General features: G+C 44.5%; 1 protein-coding gene and 1 pseudogene across 5 annotated transcripts in view; both read right to left on the bottom strand.

Moving 5' to 3' along the window:
* LOC137847031 (very low-density lipoprotein receptor pseudogene) overlaps positions 1 to 16,770 on the bottom strand; it is a 456,685-nt pseudogene that overhangs the window by 419,571 nt on the left and 20,344 nt on the right.
* The window catches only part of LOC137846785 (zinc finger and BTB domain-containing protein 5-like), a 29,182-nt gene continuing 13,995 nt past the window's right edge, over positions 1,584 to 16,770 (bottom strand). Inside the window, exons 2-5 of one of the 5 annotated variants that reach the window (XM_068664897.1) lie at positions 12,079 to 12,183; positions 11,279 to 11,324; positions 9,403 to 11,162; positions 1,584 to 3,815 (exon numbers count right to left, since the gene is read on the bottom strand). In XM_068664897.1, the coding sequence (XP_068520998.1) occupies positions 3,709 to 3,815; positions 9,403 to 11,158 (1,863 nt within the window). In that variant the 5' untranslated portion in view covers positions 11,159 to 11,162; positions 11,279 to 11,324; positions 12,079 to 12,183 and the 3' untranslated portion in view covers positions 1,584 to 3,708. Of the gene's footprint in view, positions 3,816 to 4,224; positions 11,163 to 11,278; positions 11,325 to 12,078; positions 12,184 to 16,770 lie in introns of those variants that run through there. The other 4 variants (XM_068664899.1, XM_068664898.1, XM_068664895.1 and 1 more) reach the window with 4 other exon arrangements.

Genomic DNA, 16,770 nt, shown 5'->3' with positions numbered 1-16,770 from the left:
CTCTGCAACAATTAAAACATCGGGGTGTTATCAGCACTCTTCTCATCCTAAGCCAAAACACAGCACCCTACCAGCTATTAGGAATAAAATTAACTCTGTCCGAACTGAAACCAGGACATCTAGCCACCCCTTATTCCATACCATTTATGTCATGCTCAGGTTACACTCTTTCCCATACATTCTAATTAATCACCATTTTCATCTAGGGTATATAGTAATCATGGTAGTGATGACATCCAGTATTATATAGTAATTAACATGGTACAATTCAATTCATGGGCTATTCTCACCCAGTATTAAATCCCCTTGAGGTACACACCGGACCTCCCCGTTCTTTTGCATTACCCACCAAGTGCATCCAGGTCCCTGAGCAAAAGCCATTCGACGAATGGGTTTGCCTTTTCCTGAGGCAGGAGTAGCCCAGACTGTTTTACCCAGCATATTTCTTACATGCACTACAGGAACTTTATCCCCATCTACAGTACGTAACAGGTTTGATTGGGCAGGTCCAGCTCGGTTGGCAGATCCCCTAGTATTGACTAACCAGGTGGTCTTTGCCAAATGTGTGTCCCAATTTCTGAATGTTTCAGCACCCATTGCTTTCAATGTAGTCTTTAACAGTCCATTGTATCGTTCAACTTTCCCAGAGGCTGGTGCATGGTAGGGGATGTGATACACCCACTCAATACCATGCTCTTTGGCCCAAGTGTCTATAAGGTTGTTTTGGAAATGAGTCCCATTGTCTGACTCTATTCTTTCTGGTGTGCCATGTCGCCATAGGACTTGCTTTTCAAGGCCCAGGATAGTGTTCCAGGCGGTGGCATGGGGCACAGGATATGTTTCCAGCCATCCGGTGGTTGCTTCCACCATTGTGAGTACATGGCGCTTGCCGCTGCGGGTTTGAGGGAGTGTGATGTAATCAATCTGCCAGGCCTCTCCATATTTATATTTCATAGTCCTCCATACCGAAGAGGCTTTGACCGTTTGGCTTGATTGATTGCAGCATGTCTCACAGTCATGAATCACCTGTGCTATAGCGTCCATGGTCAGGTCCACCCCTCGATCACGAGCCCACCTGTATGTTGCATCTCTACCTTGATGGCCCAAGGTGTCATGGGCCTATCTGGCTATAAATAATTCACTTTTATGTTGCCAGTCCAGGTCCACCTGAGCCACTTCAATGTTAGCAGCCTGATCCACCTGCTGGTTGTTTTGATGTTCTTCAGTAGCCCGATTCTTGGGCACATGAGCACCTACGTGGCGTACCTTTACAGCCAGGTTCTCCACTCGATCAGCAATATCTTGCCACAATGCAGCAGCCCAGATGGGTTTGTCCTTGCGCTGCCAGTTGTTTTGCTTCCATTGCTGCAACTACCCCCAGATGCCCACAAGGCAATTGCTACCATCCATAAATCACTAGAGAGATAGAGAACAGGCTGTTTTTCTCGTTCAGCAATAACTAAAGCCAGCTGAATGGCCTTCACTTCTGCAAACTGACTCGATTCACCTTCTCCCTCAGCAGCTTCTGCAACTCGTCGCGTAGGACTCCATACAGCAGCCTTCCATCTCCGATGCTTTCCCACAATACGACAGGACCCATCAGTGAACAGGGCATATTTCTTCTCATCTTCTGGTAGCTTGTTGTACAGTGGGGCTTCTTCAGCACAGACCACCTCCTCCTCTGATGATATCCCAAAATATTTGCCTTCTGGCCAGTCCATAATCACTTCCAATATTCCTGGGCGACTGGGGTTTCCTATTCGAGCCCACTGAGTAATCAGTGCAACCTACTTGTTCCAGGTAGCATCAGTTGCATGATGTGTAAAGGGTGTCCTTCCTTTAAAAATCCGAACCAGTACCAGCAGTCAGAGTACCAGGAGAAGCTGTGCTTCAGTACCGACCTCTTCTGAAGCAGATCGAACTCCCTCATATGCTGCCAATATCTCTTTTTTGTTTTTTGTATACTGGGCCTCAGATCCTCTGTATCCCCGACTCCAAAACCCCAGGGGTCGACCTCGAGTTTCCCTAGGCTCTTTCTGCCAGAGGCTCCAGGTGGGGCCATTCTCCCCGGCTGCGGTGTAGAGAACATTCTTTACATCTGGTCCTGCTCGGACTGTCCCAAGGGCTACTGCATGAACTATTTCCTGCTTGATTTGTTCAAAGGCTTGTCGTTGCTCAGGGCCCCATTCAAAATCATTCTTCTTACGGGTTCCTTGGTAGAGCGGGTTTACAATCAGACTGTAATTTGGGATGTGCATTCTCCAAAACCCCATGACACCTAGGAAAGTCTGTGCTTCTTTTTTGCTAGTTGGTGGAGACATAGCTGTTATTTTGTTGATCACATCCATTGGGATTTGATGGCGTCCGTCTTGCCATTTTATTCCTAAAAACTGGATCTCTCGTGCAGGTCCCTTGACTTTATTTTGTTTTATGGCAAAACCGGCTTTCAGAAGGATTTGGACTATTTTCTTCCCTTTCTCAAAAACTTCCTCTGCTGTGTCACCCCACACGATGATGTCATCAATGTACTGCAGGTGTTCAGGAGCTTCCCCCTGTTCCAGCGCAGATTGGATCAGTCCATGGCAAATGGTAGGGCTGTGTTTCCACCCCTGGGGCAGCCGATTCCAGGTGTATTGGACTCCCCTCCAAGTGAAAGCAAACTGTGGCCTGCACTCTGCTGCTCAAGGGATGGAGAAAAATGCATTAGCGATATCAATTGTGGAATACCACTTGGCTGCCTTTGACTCCAGTTTTTATTGGACTTCTATCATGTCCGGCACTGCAGCACTCAGTGGTGGCGTGACTTCATTCAGGCCACGATAGTCCCCTGTTAGTCTCCACTCACCATTAGACTTTCTCACTGGCCATAAGGGGCTGTTAAAGAGTGAGTGAGTCTTGCTGATTATTCCTTGGTTCTCCAGTTGAGGAATTAGCTTATGGATGGGAATCAGGGAGTCTCAGCTGGTGCAATATTGCCGCCATTGCACAGGTGTGGTAGCGATTGGCACCTGCTGTTCTTTGACCCTCAGCAACCCCACAACAGAGGGGTCCTCTGAGAGACCAGGCAAGGTAGATAATTGTTTAATGTCCTTTGTCTCTAAGGCAGCTATACCAAAAGCCCACCGGAACCCTTTTGGTTCCTTGAAATATCCTCTTCTAAGATAGTCTGTGCCAAGAATGCACGGAGCATCCAGGCCAGTCACAATGTGGTGCTTTTGCCACTCATTCCCAGTTAGGCTCACTTCAGCCTCCAATACAGTTAACTGCTGAGATCCCCCCATCACTCCATAAATACAGATGGGCTCTGGCCCTTTATAGCTCGATGGCATTACAGTACATTGTGCACCGGTGTCTACTAAAGCCTTATACTTCTGTGCATCTGACGTGCCAGGCCATCGAATCCACATAGTCCAATAAACCCAACTGTCCCTTTCCTCCCCCTGGCTGGAGGCAGGGCCCCTCTAATCCTGGTCAGAATCTTCATCACTGTGTCAGGGGGAATGCCCACTGGAAATTGGAGCAGCAAATTTCTCAGAGAACCCCCCTTTTGCAATTGCTTTTCTTTGCAAGTCACGTACCCATGCCTCTAGGGTCAAGGTAGATTTTCCATCCCATTTTCTCATGTCCTCTCCATGGTCACGTAGGTAAAACTACAGGGTGGCACAGGGTGTGTACCCACTTTATCTTCTTTCTTGAACAGAAGGACGCTTACTCCTGATAGCTGAAACACTGCCTTGTACAGGTTGGGAGAAAGATATATTCTCTTTGAATTGGTGGACCTCTTGAGAAAGTTTCTCTATTGACAAGAGGCAGGTCTGTAAGGAAGAAAAAAGAATTCCTTAGTACTACCAACATTCTCTAGTAAATTCATCCACCATGGGTTTTTCTCGGTCTTTCCAGGTCATTACTGCCCTAGTAAATGTGACTGACAAGACTCTTCTACCTCGTGCTACGTCCATATCCAACCACACTCCTCGCAGAGCTACGGAACCATGGATCGGGACCCCATACTCACTTCGTACAAAAGTACATCTCAATCACACTTCACACAAGATTCTTACCCAACCCCCAAGGTAATACTTAATATTTCTTACCTTGGTCTGTGCACAGAGTTACGAGGTAAATTCTTGAAATGGGGCTCCCCAGAAGGTGACTGGCTCCCGGACGAGCCCCCAGTTTGTGAGAAACAGTCTGCAGCCAATAACAAAGGCTCAGGCGAGGATCTCAGTGAAGTAGCATTTTTATTTGCGATTGCAATGGCAGCCGTCCTGCAAGCAGGAGTGCACAGCAAAAGTATATCATAACCTTATATTCCCTATTACCCGATGGTTGATTCCTCCCATTTCCTCATTGGCCGAGTACTACAGGTTCACAAATTACTCAATGCTTATTGCTATACTATATATGTATAATTTGATTTGACTAACCATTAATTTCTCCTTTTCCTTCCTTTCCTTCTTCTCTCGTGACTAGAGGGCCTGTGATTTTTTGTTTTTACCGATTTTGCACTGCTCATCCTGCTTTCCTTAGCTATCCTCCTTATTTTGAGACAGTGGGACCTTCCCCTTATCTGCTTAACGTACTCCCCACTGCTATGCCACTGTCATGCCTGCACAATCACTTTTGAATATGCAAGGTTAATGGAATTTTCCACAGCAAAAACACAACTTTGTTTCTCACTCCAGTGAGCTAACATATGATGATGGTGCACTCTGTACAAACTTCCACCACATGGGTCGTGTACACTTGACTTCATTTGGATCTGTGGATAGCAGTTCCTTGTCTAGGTCATCATAAATCACCTCCAGCACAGCTAATTCTCTCAGGTACTGTATTCCCCTCTCCATGGTGGTCCACTTGCCTGGTTGACATACAACATCTTCCTTGAAGGGATACCTTTCCTTCACACCTGACAGAACATGCCTCCAGAGGGTGAAGATGTGTGCTCCATTTCCAATTGCTTTGTCAATGCCTGCATCTCTAGCAAGGGATCCCAGCTGCCTGGTTTCCCTACCCACTAATTCCAGACTATTGGCTTCGCTGTCCTGTGAGGAAAAATCTCAAATAATTTTCTTCAGACAGGATCTTCTGTGAAGCTATTTTATTCGCGATTGCAATGACGAGCATCCTGTCAATTAGGAGTGCATTTTAGTAAACAAATCATAACCTTTTATTGGCTGAGTACTACAGGCTCACAAGCTACTTGACGCTCCTCTATACCATATATGTACAGTTTTTCTTTTTTTTTTAACCCTTTAATTTCTCCTTTTTCCCTTTTTTTTTTTTTTTCCATTTTCTTATATTTTAAGAAATTGTGATCTTTGTTTTACTGTTCCCACACTGCTCATCCTGTTTTTCTCAAGCTTCCACCCTATTTTGGAACAGTGAGGCCTTCTACTGTCCACTTATCTACTTAGCATTTCTCCTTGTTATGACTACACAACTACCTTATATATCCCCATATTCTTCCCAGGCCACATGTCCCTGCTTCCACTGCCTGTGCATTTCCTTCTCATGCCTCAGTTTGACCAGCAGCTCCTTGCTCAGCCATCCCAGTTTCCTGCCTTCCCTGCTTGATTTCTTAGACATGGGGATAGAGAGCTCAAAAAAGCTCTCAATAAAGCTGACAATAGACAGTTTCCTAGGTAAAACCAAGGCTGCGCACACAAGCAAAGCAAAATAAGGAATTCATTCACTGCTTCCCATTGGTAGGCAGATGTTCAGCCAATTCCAGGAAAGCAGGGCTCATCACATGTAAAAGTTTTTTAGGAATATTAATGCCATTACTCTGATTTTTTCCTCCTTCTCCTTCTTTCCCCCCAGCTTTTATTGTTGAACACCACATCATATGGTAGGGGATATCCCTTTGGTCCATTTGGTCAGCTGTCCTGGCTGCGTCCCTTCCCAGCTTCTTGTGCACCCCCAGCTTCCTTGCTGGCAGGGCAGCGTGAGAAGAAGAAAAGTGCTTGACTGAGTGTAAGCACTGCTCAGCAACAACTAAAACATCGATGTGTTATCAACACTATTTTCACCCTAAATCCAAAACACAAAACAGTTACTAGGAAGAAAATTAGCTCTATCCCAGCCAAAACCAGGGAAAAAGTTAAACAGTATTGGGACATGCCAGTATAGTGTGACTACAAGGGAAAAGGTTGAGTCAATAATTTGGCCTGTTCTAAGTTGGTCTGCATTGCACTGCTTTGTTATATGAAGTCAGTACGGTTCATTTGTTTCTGTTTGGACAATTTTCCTTGTTTGTAGTACTTAACATTGTCCAAACAGCTCATAAGGAAGCAGAAAAAGAAAAGTCATCAGCAGGAAGGGGGATAAACATTCTCCTGTTGTGCTCTGCTTTCCAAAAATCTGATTCCAGGGATAGAGAGTCCCATTGCATTTACTTATAATAGGTAGCATGAAAAGTTTATATTCTTCATATACAAGCGTAAATTTTTATTTTACGTCCCTTAGATTTTTGGTTTTTAGATTTATTTATTTATTTATTTATTTACAGTTTACTGATGGCTTGTATGAAAAAGAAGCCATTCGTCACTCTAGAATGGGCCCACCTCAGAGTCCAATGGACCAACATAATCAAGGTTTATACATATTATGCATAAAATATGATTTGGGGGTCCTTTTGTGCTACAGAAAGTCACAAGTTCCTTGGAACAAGTTTCTTATATTTCCTCTGTGCTCTGTTGAGAAAAGATAAATTGCTCATCTGAGAGCAAAATTGTACTGAAGTATGCAATCAGAGGAAGTTTTGCTTGTAACAGATCGATCCTTCAAACGAACAGAATGTTTACTCTGAAAATGAAAAATGGTTCGATTTAAACATAACGTGCTAATACTACACAAGCATAAATTGCAAATGTTTCAATTATGGGTATTTATAAAACATTTTCCCCTTTCACCTGCTTGCTGAGACCTGAGTCCTTGCCCTGTAAGAGCTGACAACATTAGTAACAGCTAAGACTGACTAAAAACTGCAGCTTCCTGATCTCTTTTTGGTGCATGTCAGCATCTGCTGAAAGGGAAACAAAGAATTGTGAAATTTTAATCTAAGCAAATCAAGCTTTTTAAAGAAAAAGCATTAAAAATATAGAATTGAATAGTTCACTTGGACGGGACCTTCAAAGATCATCTAGTCCAAATGCCTGTCCACTTTAGGGGTAACCAAAAGTTAAAGTATATTACTGAGGGCATTATCCAAATGCCTCTTGAACAATCGCAGGCATGGAACATCAACCACCTCTCTAGGAAGCCTCTTCCAGTGTTTGACCACCCTCACAGTAAAGAAATTTTTCCTCATGCCTGAACCTCCCCTGGTGCAGCTTTCTGCTGTTCCTGCACGTTCTACCATTGGTTACCACGAAGAAGAGACTGGCACCTCCCTCTCCACTTCTCCTCCTCAGGAAGTGGTAGAAAGCAATGAGGTTGACTCTTAGCCTCCTCTTCTCCAGACTAGACAACCCAAGTGTCCTCAGCCTCTCCTCTCCTCATAGGACATGCCTTCCAGCCCTTTTACGAGCTTTGTTGCCCTCCTCTGGACACTTTCAAGGACCTTAACATCCTTTTTATATTGTGGAGTCCAGAACTGTACATGATATTCAAGGTGAGGCTGCACCCATGCTGAATATAGCGGGCGAATCACCTCTTTTGACTGGAAGGCTATGCTGTGCTTAATGCACCTCCAAATGTGTTTTGCTCTCTTGGCTGCCAGGGAACACTGCTGATTCATATTGAACCTGCTGTCAACCACCACCCCCAGATCCCTTTCTGCTGAGCTGCTCTCTAGCCACTTGTCTCCCGGTCTGTACATGTGTCCAGCATTATTTTGTCCCAGGTGCAGAACCTAGCATTTTCCTTTGTTGAACTTGCTGTTGATGATTGTCCAGTGCTCCAATCAATCTAGATCTTTTTGCAATAACTCTTGTCCCTCTAGGGAGTCAGAAGCACCTTCCAGTTTACTATCATTGGCAAACATGCTGAGGATGCATTCCACTCCTTTATCCAGATCACTGATAAAAATGTTCAACAAGACTGGCCCAAGAATTGAGCCCTGGAGAACACAGCTAGTGACTGTTGAGCCCAGTTCATCACCCAGCGTAGCATGAACCTGTTTATCTCACAGTTAGATAATTTGTACAGTAGGATGCTGTGAGGACAGCATCAAAGGCCTTACTAAAATTCAGAGATTATGCCTGCTACCTTCCCTTCATCTACCAAGCAGTTGACCTTATCATAGAAGGTAATCAAATTACTAAGGCAGGCCTTTCCCTCGATGAACCCATGTTGAATATGCCTGATAATAGCTTTGTTCTTTAACTGCCTTTCAGTATCTCCCAGGACAATCTTCTCCATAACTTTTCCCAGGACTGAGGTCTGTAGTACATCACTTATTACTCGATAGAAGTTTTTACAGAAAAACGGTAAAAAAACAAGGTCTTGCATTATTCAAAGTATTTATATACACATCTAACAGTCCAGAAGTTACTTGTCATTGACTTATTTTAAGTATCTTCATTACATATTGTCCTTTACTGCAAAAGAGCCATAATTGTATTTGGAACTCTAAAACTATTTTCATAATTAACATATTCTAAAGCATTTTGTGACAGACAGGTGCACTTGGGGGGGGCTCTCGTTATGAAAATGTCTGTCCTCCCGATCAACCGCTGCACATGCTGAGGCCCTGCTTTCCAGTATATGGCCAAACATCGTTTGTTGATGGGAAGTAGAGAATAATTGCTTTTTCTCTTTCTTTTCCTCTGGACAGTCTTTGCTTATTTTTTTCTCTTTCTTTTCCCTTTAATTAAATTATCCTTATCTCAACCCGTGAGCCTTTTTCTTTCCCATCATACTTTCCTCCTCCCCCCCCCCCCTTTGAGGAGGGGGAGTGAGAGAGCGATTGTGGTGTTTAGATGTCCTTCAGTGTGAAACCACCGCAAGTGAAGTAAATATGGCATTATCGCCAATTTACAAAATCAAGACTTCTGTATTTGTAACAATTTCACACACAAGAATTCACTAATCTATAAGGACAGCTTCTCAGACTTCAGCCTTGAACAAAATAGCATTAATATTCCTGAAATACTCCAGTCTTATAATTTTGTACTAGCATTCCCATAAAGCTATGGAGTGGAGGAGATTAAAGCAAAGTGCTAGGTAGATTGCTGCTCTGCCACCTCAGACAGGTTGTTTTGGAATGTTTATATAGGTGGCTGGACTGGCTGAACCGTTTGCCACACTTCAAACAGGCATAAGGCTTTTCTCCTGTATGCACACGAATGTGCTTCTTGCAGTCTGTTAGAGTCAAAAAAGTCTTGCAGCAGATCTTACAGGCATATTTACGAGCACCTTCTACAACCAACACATTGTGTTCAGATAAGGCTTTCTTACATTTTGAAAGAACATCGGCAGATGCCCTTGTCAACTGTGGTGGACCAGGTTGTGAAGGAAGTCCATTCTCAAAAGAAGTGGTTCCATTGATTAACAGCTGGGAACTGGAAGGGTTATCTTGTAGTTGGGAACTCCCAACAGAGGTCACAACAGGCATTTTGGGGGCTATGCGACGATAGCCAGGAAAACCACTAGCTCCACTTCTTATGGAACCCATCATTGTCCTTGACAAAGAGTGCAAGCCCAAGCCTGACTTTGGGAAATCAAGACCAAATTGTTCTGCAGCCCGGTACCCAGAAGTCTGTACACATGGAAGACCCATCATATCCTGCATTGGTCTAACAAAATGAGAGTCTGAAGGCTCACTGAATGGATTCTTTGCATGAGAAACCACAGCAGAGAAATGACCATTAGCAGTCCTGGACTCTGGACTCAATAGGTAAGAGGCATCACTATCCATTCTGCAGTCACTTATTGTATTTGGAATGTTGTCATTGGTATTTTGACTTGCACCCAAGTTGCCACCTCTGCTTTTATTCAGAAAATTTGAGATACTGAAAGTGGAATTATGTTCCAGGTTATTTGACACTTCCATAATATGGATGTCTCCAACCCTATCAGTACTAGACTGTGGATCAAAAAAGCTACGATCGCTGCTTTCAGGACTCAGTTCTAACTTCTCTGCAGTCACCACTCCTCCTTCCACTTCAACAGACTCACTGCCTTCTGCTTGAGAAGTGACATCACTCACTTCATCTTGAGGCTCTGGGGAACTCAAAGGTTCAGATTTAACCACCACCCCCATGTGTTCTTTTTCAGTTAGACCAACATCTGGATTTTTGCATGGGAAGTTGTTTTTCTCAGAAGTAGCTTCCCGATCAAAACAGGTTTCCACTTGTATTACCTGAGATGAGATAGATATCTGTGAAATGTCTCCTCTACTGTTGTCTGACTGGCTGGGTACTTGAGCATCTTCTTGAGCACCAGAAGACTGATCAAACATAATAGTATTATCCTCTTGCTTATCAGTAACAGCATCGGCCTTAGAATTTTCCACAATCTTCAGTGAATCTGGTGAAAGAAAATCTTCTCGTGAATGAACTACTGACTGCCTGCTCTCTGGAGTAACATCTGAAATGGACTCATCTACCGTAGGTCTGATTCGCTGTCTGGCCCGATCATCAGAAGACTGTTTACACTTGTGGAGAGTACATTGCTCTACGTTACTTCTCATTGATGAGCTCATGGTATTTGATTGCTCCTCTGTGCTTTGAGTGGAATTCAGTGCAGAGCTCACAATGTTGAGCCCGAGCTGTTGAAACATAAAAGATCTTTGGATGCGTGCATTTTGCTCCTGAACTCTATCACTAAGTGAAGACATTGGTAGCATCCTGGTAGTAAGGTAGTGTTTACACGCTTTAACAACAGAGTTCAAATGCAGGTGAGAAGCAGCAAGCAAGATATCCATTACATTGCTCTCTCCAAGCATTAGTGTAGAAGTGTACATCATATCAATCAGGGCAGAAAAGGCTTCTGCTGTCACCACTTCAGTGTCCAGTTGAATCATGTTCATAGTTTGATCACCCTCTGCTACAGTAAAGATTGCTCGGAAATGCGTGCTACATGCTGACAGAACAGAGCGATGGGCTTTGAAATGTCTGTTTCCCACCACAATGGCACAGTCACAGAGTTGGCCATGAAGCCTCTGGTAGTTTAGCTGCTGAAAGATTTGCTTGAAGTGTCCTGGAAAATCCATGATCCTATAAAATAAAGCAGAAGCAGCTATAATGATAAAAATAGATGGAGTTCAATTTAGATCACAGTGAGAACAGTTAAAAAAAAGTGATAGCTAAGAGACAGATGACCAAAAACATACCTTACTTTTCCAATACCATATTGATATTATACTCTGTCTGGAAACCCTGTGAAGGAACACAAAATCAGAATCAAGACAAAAAAGCAAAGCAGGAATCTGTTATAGAGTTAACATGGTATAATAGCCAACAGTACATCAAATGTGTCACAGGATGCTCAATTGTGAGCTGAATAATGCAACATGGTTCCGTTAATTCCTGTCCAAACTAAAACACTCTTTAGTAAAAAACTTTTGCACTCTTTTAGTAAAACACTATTTTTTAGTAAACCATCCAATCCCCGATGTAAAAATTTCTACTTAAAAAGACAATACAGTCTTTGATAAATTGTTCAGATGATTATATATCCTCATATAGTCCAAACAAGGGGAAATGCTACGTCTTGAACCTAGGGAGGAACAACCCCAGGCACTAGCATATGCTAGGGGCCACCCAGCTGGAAAGCAGTTTTGCAGAAAAGGACCCGAGGATCTTGGCAGACACAAAGTTGAACACAAGCCAGCAATATGCCCTTGCAATGAAGAAGGTCAACTGCGTCCCAAGTTGCATTAGGCAGAACATTATCAACAGGTCAAGGAAGGTGGTTATTCTCCTCTGCTCAGCACTGGTGAGACCACATCCAGAGTGCTGTGTCCAGTTCAAGGCTCCCCAGTACAAGAAAGACATGGACATACGGGAGAGAGTCCAGCAAAGGGTCACAGAGATGATGAAGGGACTGGAGCATCTGACATATCAAGAGAAAGTGAGAGAACTAGGATTGTTTAGCCTGGCTCAGGAGGATCTTATCTATGTATATAAATACCTGATGGGAGGGAGTAAAGATGGAGCTAGACTTTTCTCAGTGGCATCCAGTGAAGTATCCAGGATGAGAAGAAACAGGTACAAATCGAAACATAGGAAATTTCATCTGCACATAAAAAAAAACTTTTTTTACTGCAAGGGTAGTCAAACACTGGACCAGAATGCCCAGAGAGGTTGTGGAGTCTCTGTCTTTGGAAACATTCAAAACGTGACTGGACAAGATTCTTGGGGATATTCAAAAGCCATCTTGACATGGTCCTGTGCATGGTCCTCTAGATGACCATGCTTTGAGCAGAGGGGGTTGTACTAGATGACCTCCAGAGGTCCCTTCCAACCTGAACTATTTTGTGTTTTTTATTAGCACACATGGAGAGACCCTGAAAATATTCATGATACTGTTTTTGAAATAATACATTTTGAATTGATATGAGTTATTCTGCCAACTGTAGGAGACCAGGTTTCATGTTAGAAAACCAGGTTAATGCCTTGTGTGCCTACATCCCCTGTGCAATAACCCAATCTTCTTTCTTCCTCAGACCTCTTCCCTTTTGGAATATCTTCAATTCTCCCTTACTTGCTAACTAGAGAAAGCACCGACTGTATATGATTCTGAGATAGGTCTGATGATCAGCTGTTAGCTGGCCAAAACAAACAGCAGTTGAACACATGCAAAAACCTTCCATCCAGTGGGGACACTAGGTCTCCCTCTTCTACTCAGCCACCAGCTATCTAAAAAGAAAAGGAACTTTATGTATTGTATCAACTGAACCAAGACAGAGAAGGGATCGCTTTCCTGAATAGCAGTACAGCAAGATACAGTGATATTAATTAGAGTAACTTGGTCAAAATGCAGTAACACTAGCAAACACACACCACCACCCATAGAGGCAGCCATGACATGTATGCCTTGCTATACTATATTTGCAGCAAAGTAAAAAAAAACAACAACACACAAAACAAACAAACAAACAAAAACCAAACAACCCTATGCCTTAAGCTCCATATGCATCTTGACTGCAAGTATACAGAAAACACTGAGAAGTACAGTGTTCAGCAGCAATTATTTCAACCTCAAGGCTTATCATCAACAAGCTACTTATAAGCATCTATCTCCTTCCAGACCCTGCACATTACTTTATATCATTTTGAAAGACAGAATCACAGAATCATCTAGGTTGGAAGAGACCTCCAAGATCACCTAGTACAACCTCTGACCTAACACTAACCAGTCCTCCACTAAACCATATCCCTAAGCTCTACATTTAAATGTCTTCTAAAGACCTCCAGGGATGGTGACTCCACCACCTCCCTGGGCAGCCTGTTCCAATGCCTAACAACCCTTTCAGTAAAGAAGTTCTTCCTAATATCCAACCTAAACCTCCCCAGGCGCAACTTAAGCCCATTCCCCCTCGTCCTGTCACCAGGCACATGGGAGAACAGACCAACCCCCAACTTGCTACAGCCTCCTTTAAGGTACATATAGAGAGCTATAAGGTCGCCTGAGCCTCCTCTTCTCCAGGTTAAACAATCCCAGCTCCCTCATCCACTCCTCATAAGACCTGTTCTCCAGACCCCTCACCATAGTACATAGGCATTGTAAAATACATAAAATCCAAAAGGAAATGCATGGCACTGATAAAACTAATCTAAACAACTAAGGGACTAAATATTTTTCTGAAGATGATATAATATGCTACAGTCATTTCCCAGACTGAATTAAAGGAGAGACAACAGCATTGTACCCAATGAAGACAAAGACAGTATTTCACAATAGTCAAAAGATGAAGGTGGAATTCAAAAAAGATGGGTTGTAGGAATGATCCAGTTATGACTAAGCTGTTCTCTTCCCCAGGAAGTGATAGGCATTTGAACCAGAGACAGTCAGGAAAACTGCTGTTTTGACCAATGGACTGAGAAATTTGAATTCTCAAAGGATCACTAAAAAGTAATCACATCATTTGCACACCTAAATCACACCTAAATCTTGACAGTTAATTTTTAAACACAGTAAAGGCTGAAATCCCAGGCCAAAAAGAAAAGTGACGAGGAAGGTGAGGTGGTGGAGTTGCTCTTTACATGAGTGAGCAACTGGAATCTATGCAGCTCTGCGGGGGGGGCGGGGGGGGGGAGGGGCGGGGAGGGGAGCAAAGTGCAAGTTGAGAGCCTATGGGTAAGGATTAAAGGGCAGGCCAACAGGGGTGACATTGTGGTGGGTGTTTACTACAGATGACTGGATCAGGAAGAGGAAGTGGATGAGGCCTTCTACAGACAGCTGCAAGTTGCCTCACGTCTGCAGGCCCTGGTTCTTATGGGGGACTTTAACCACCCTGTTATTTGCTGGGGAGACAACACAGTCCAGGAGGTTACTGCAGAACACTGAGGATAACTTCTTGACACAGGTGGTAGGTGAGCCAACAAGGAGAGGGGCACTGCTGGACCTGGTACTAACAGAGATAGTCTAGTTGGAAACGTGAAGCTGAGGGCAGTCTCGGCTGCAATGACCACAAGATGTTGGAGTTCAAGATCTTGCGAGGAGGAAGCAGGGCAAAGTAGGACCACAACCCTGGATTTCAAGAGAGCTAACTTTGACCTCTTCAGGGATATAATTGGAGGAATCCCCTGGGCCAGGTCCCTAGAGGGAAAGGGGTCCCAGGAAAGTTGCCTAATATTCAAGCACCACTTCCCCCAAGCTCAGAATCAGTGCATCCCTCAGAGAAAGAAGTCAAGCAAGGGGGGCAGGAGATCTGCGCGGATGGGCAAGGAGCTTTTGGGAAAACTTAGAAGAAGAAAGCATACATAATGTGGAAGAAGGGACGAACCATTTGGGTGGAATATAGGAACATTATCAGAGAATGCAGGGATTCAATAAGGAAGGCCAAGGCCCGGTTAGAATTAAATTTAGCAAGAGGCATCAAGGATAACAAGAAGGGCTTCTTCAAATACATCAGCAGCGAAAGGAAAACTAAGGAAAATGTGGGTGCACTGCTAAATGAGGAAGGTGCCTTGGTGATGGCGGATACAGACAGGGCGGAATTACTGAATGTCTGCTTTGTTTCAGTCTTCACTGCTAAGGCTAGCCCCCACGCACTACCAACCCCAGAAACAAGAGAGAATACCTGGAGAGAGGAAGACTTTCCACTGGCTGAAGAGGATTGGGTTAGAGATTATTTAGGCAAGCTAGACACCCACAAATATATGGGCCCTGATGGGATGCACTCGAAGGTGCTGAGGGAGTTGGCAGATGTGATTGCTGGGCTGCTTTCTATTATCTATCAGTGGTCATGGTCATCTGGAGATGTCCCGGAGGACTGGAGACTTGCTAATGTGATGCCCATCTATAAGAAGGGTCGTAAGGAGGACCTGGGGAACTACAAGCCTTTCAGACTGAAATGTGACAGGAAAGGTGATAGAACAGGTCATCTTGAACGCAGTCACACAGCATGTACAAGACAACCAGGGGATCAGGCTCAGTCAGCATGGGTTCATGAAAGGCAAGTCCTGCCTGACCAACCTAATTTCCTTCTATGACCGGGTGTCCCTTCTGATGGATGAGGGAAAGGCTGTTGATATAGTCTACCTAGACTTCAGCAAGGCCTTTGACATGGTTTTCCATGGTATTCTCCTGGAGAACCTGGCAGCCCATGGCTTGGACAGGTACACTCTTTGCTGGGTTAAAACCTGTCTGGGTGTCTGGGCCCAGAGAGTGGTGAATGGAGCGAAATCCGGCTGGCCACCGGTCACGAGTGGTGTTCCCCAGGGGTTGGTGTTGGGGCCCATGTCTTTATTGATGATTTGGACGAGGGAATTGAGTGCGCCCTCAGTAAGCTTGCAGACGGCACCAAGTTGGGGGGAAGTGTCAATCTGCCGGAGGGTAGGAAGGCCCTGAAGAGGGACCTGGACAGGTTGGGTCGATGGGCAGAGGCCAATGGGATGAGGTTCAACATGGATAAGTGCTGGGTCGTGCACTTTGGCCACAGCAACCCCATGCAACGCTACAGACTTGGGGGAGAGTGGCTGGAAAGCTGTGCAGAGGAAAAGGATCTGGGGGTGTTGGTCAATGTTCGCCAGAACATGAGACAGCAGTGTGTCCAGGTGGCCAAGAAGGCCAATGGCATCCTGGCTTGTATCAGGAATAGTGTAGCCAGCAGGACCAGGGAGGTGACTGTCCCCTTCGAGGTGAGGCTGCACCTTGAGTACTGTGTTCAGTTTTGGGCTCCTCGCTAAAAGAAAGACATCGAGGCCATGGAGAATGTCCAGAAAAGGACTACAAAGCTGGTGAAAGGTCTGGAACACAAGTCTTATGAGGAACAGCTGAGGGAGCTGGGGTTGTTTAGTCTGGAGAAGAGGAGGCTCAGGGGAGACCTTATTGCTCTCTACAATTACCTGAAAGGAAGTTGTAGGGAGCTGAGGGTTGGCCTCTTCTCACAGATAACCAGCGATAAGACTAGAGGGAATGGCCTCAAGTTGCACCAGGGGAGGTTTAAGTTGGAAATTAGGAGAAATTTCTTCTCAGAAAGAGTAGTCAGACCTTGGAACAGGTTGCCCAGGGAGGTGGTGGAGTCACCATCCCTGGGGGTCTTTAAGGAAAGGTTGGACATGGTACTTAGGGACATGGTCTAGTGGGTGTTATTGGTGGTAGCGGTATGGTTGGACCAGATGAGCTTGAAGGTCTTTTCCAACCTTAATGATTCTA

Source organism: Anas acuta, chromosome W (genome assembly GCF_963932015.1).
Source record: "Anas acuta chromosome W, bAnaAcu1.1, whole genome shotgun sequence".
NCBI lineage: Eukaryota > Metazoa > Chordata > Aves > Anseriformes > Anatidae > Anas > Anas acuta.
Note: the sequence above shows the minus strand (reverse complement) of the source record. Positions and strands in the feature narration are given on the sequence as shown.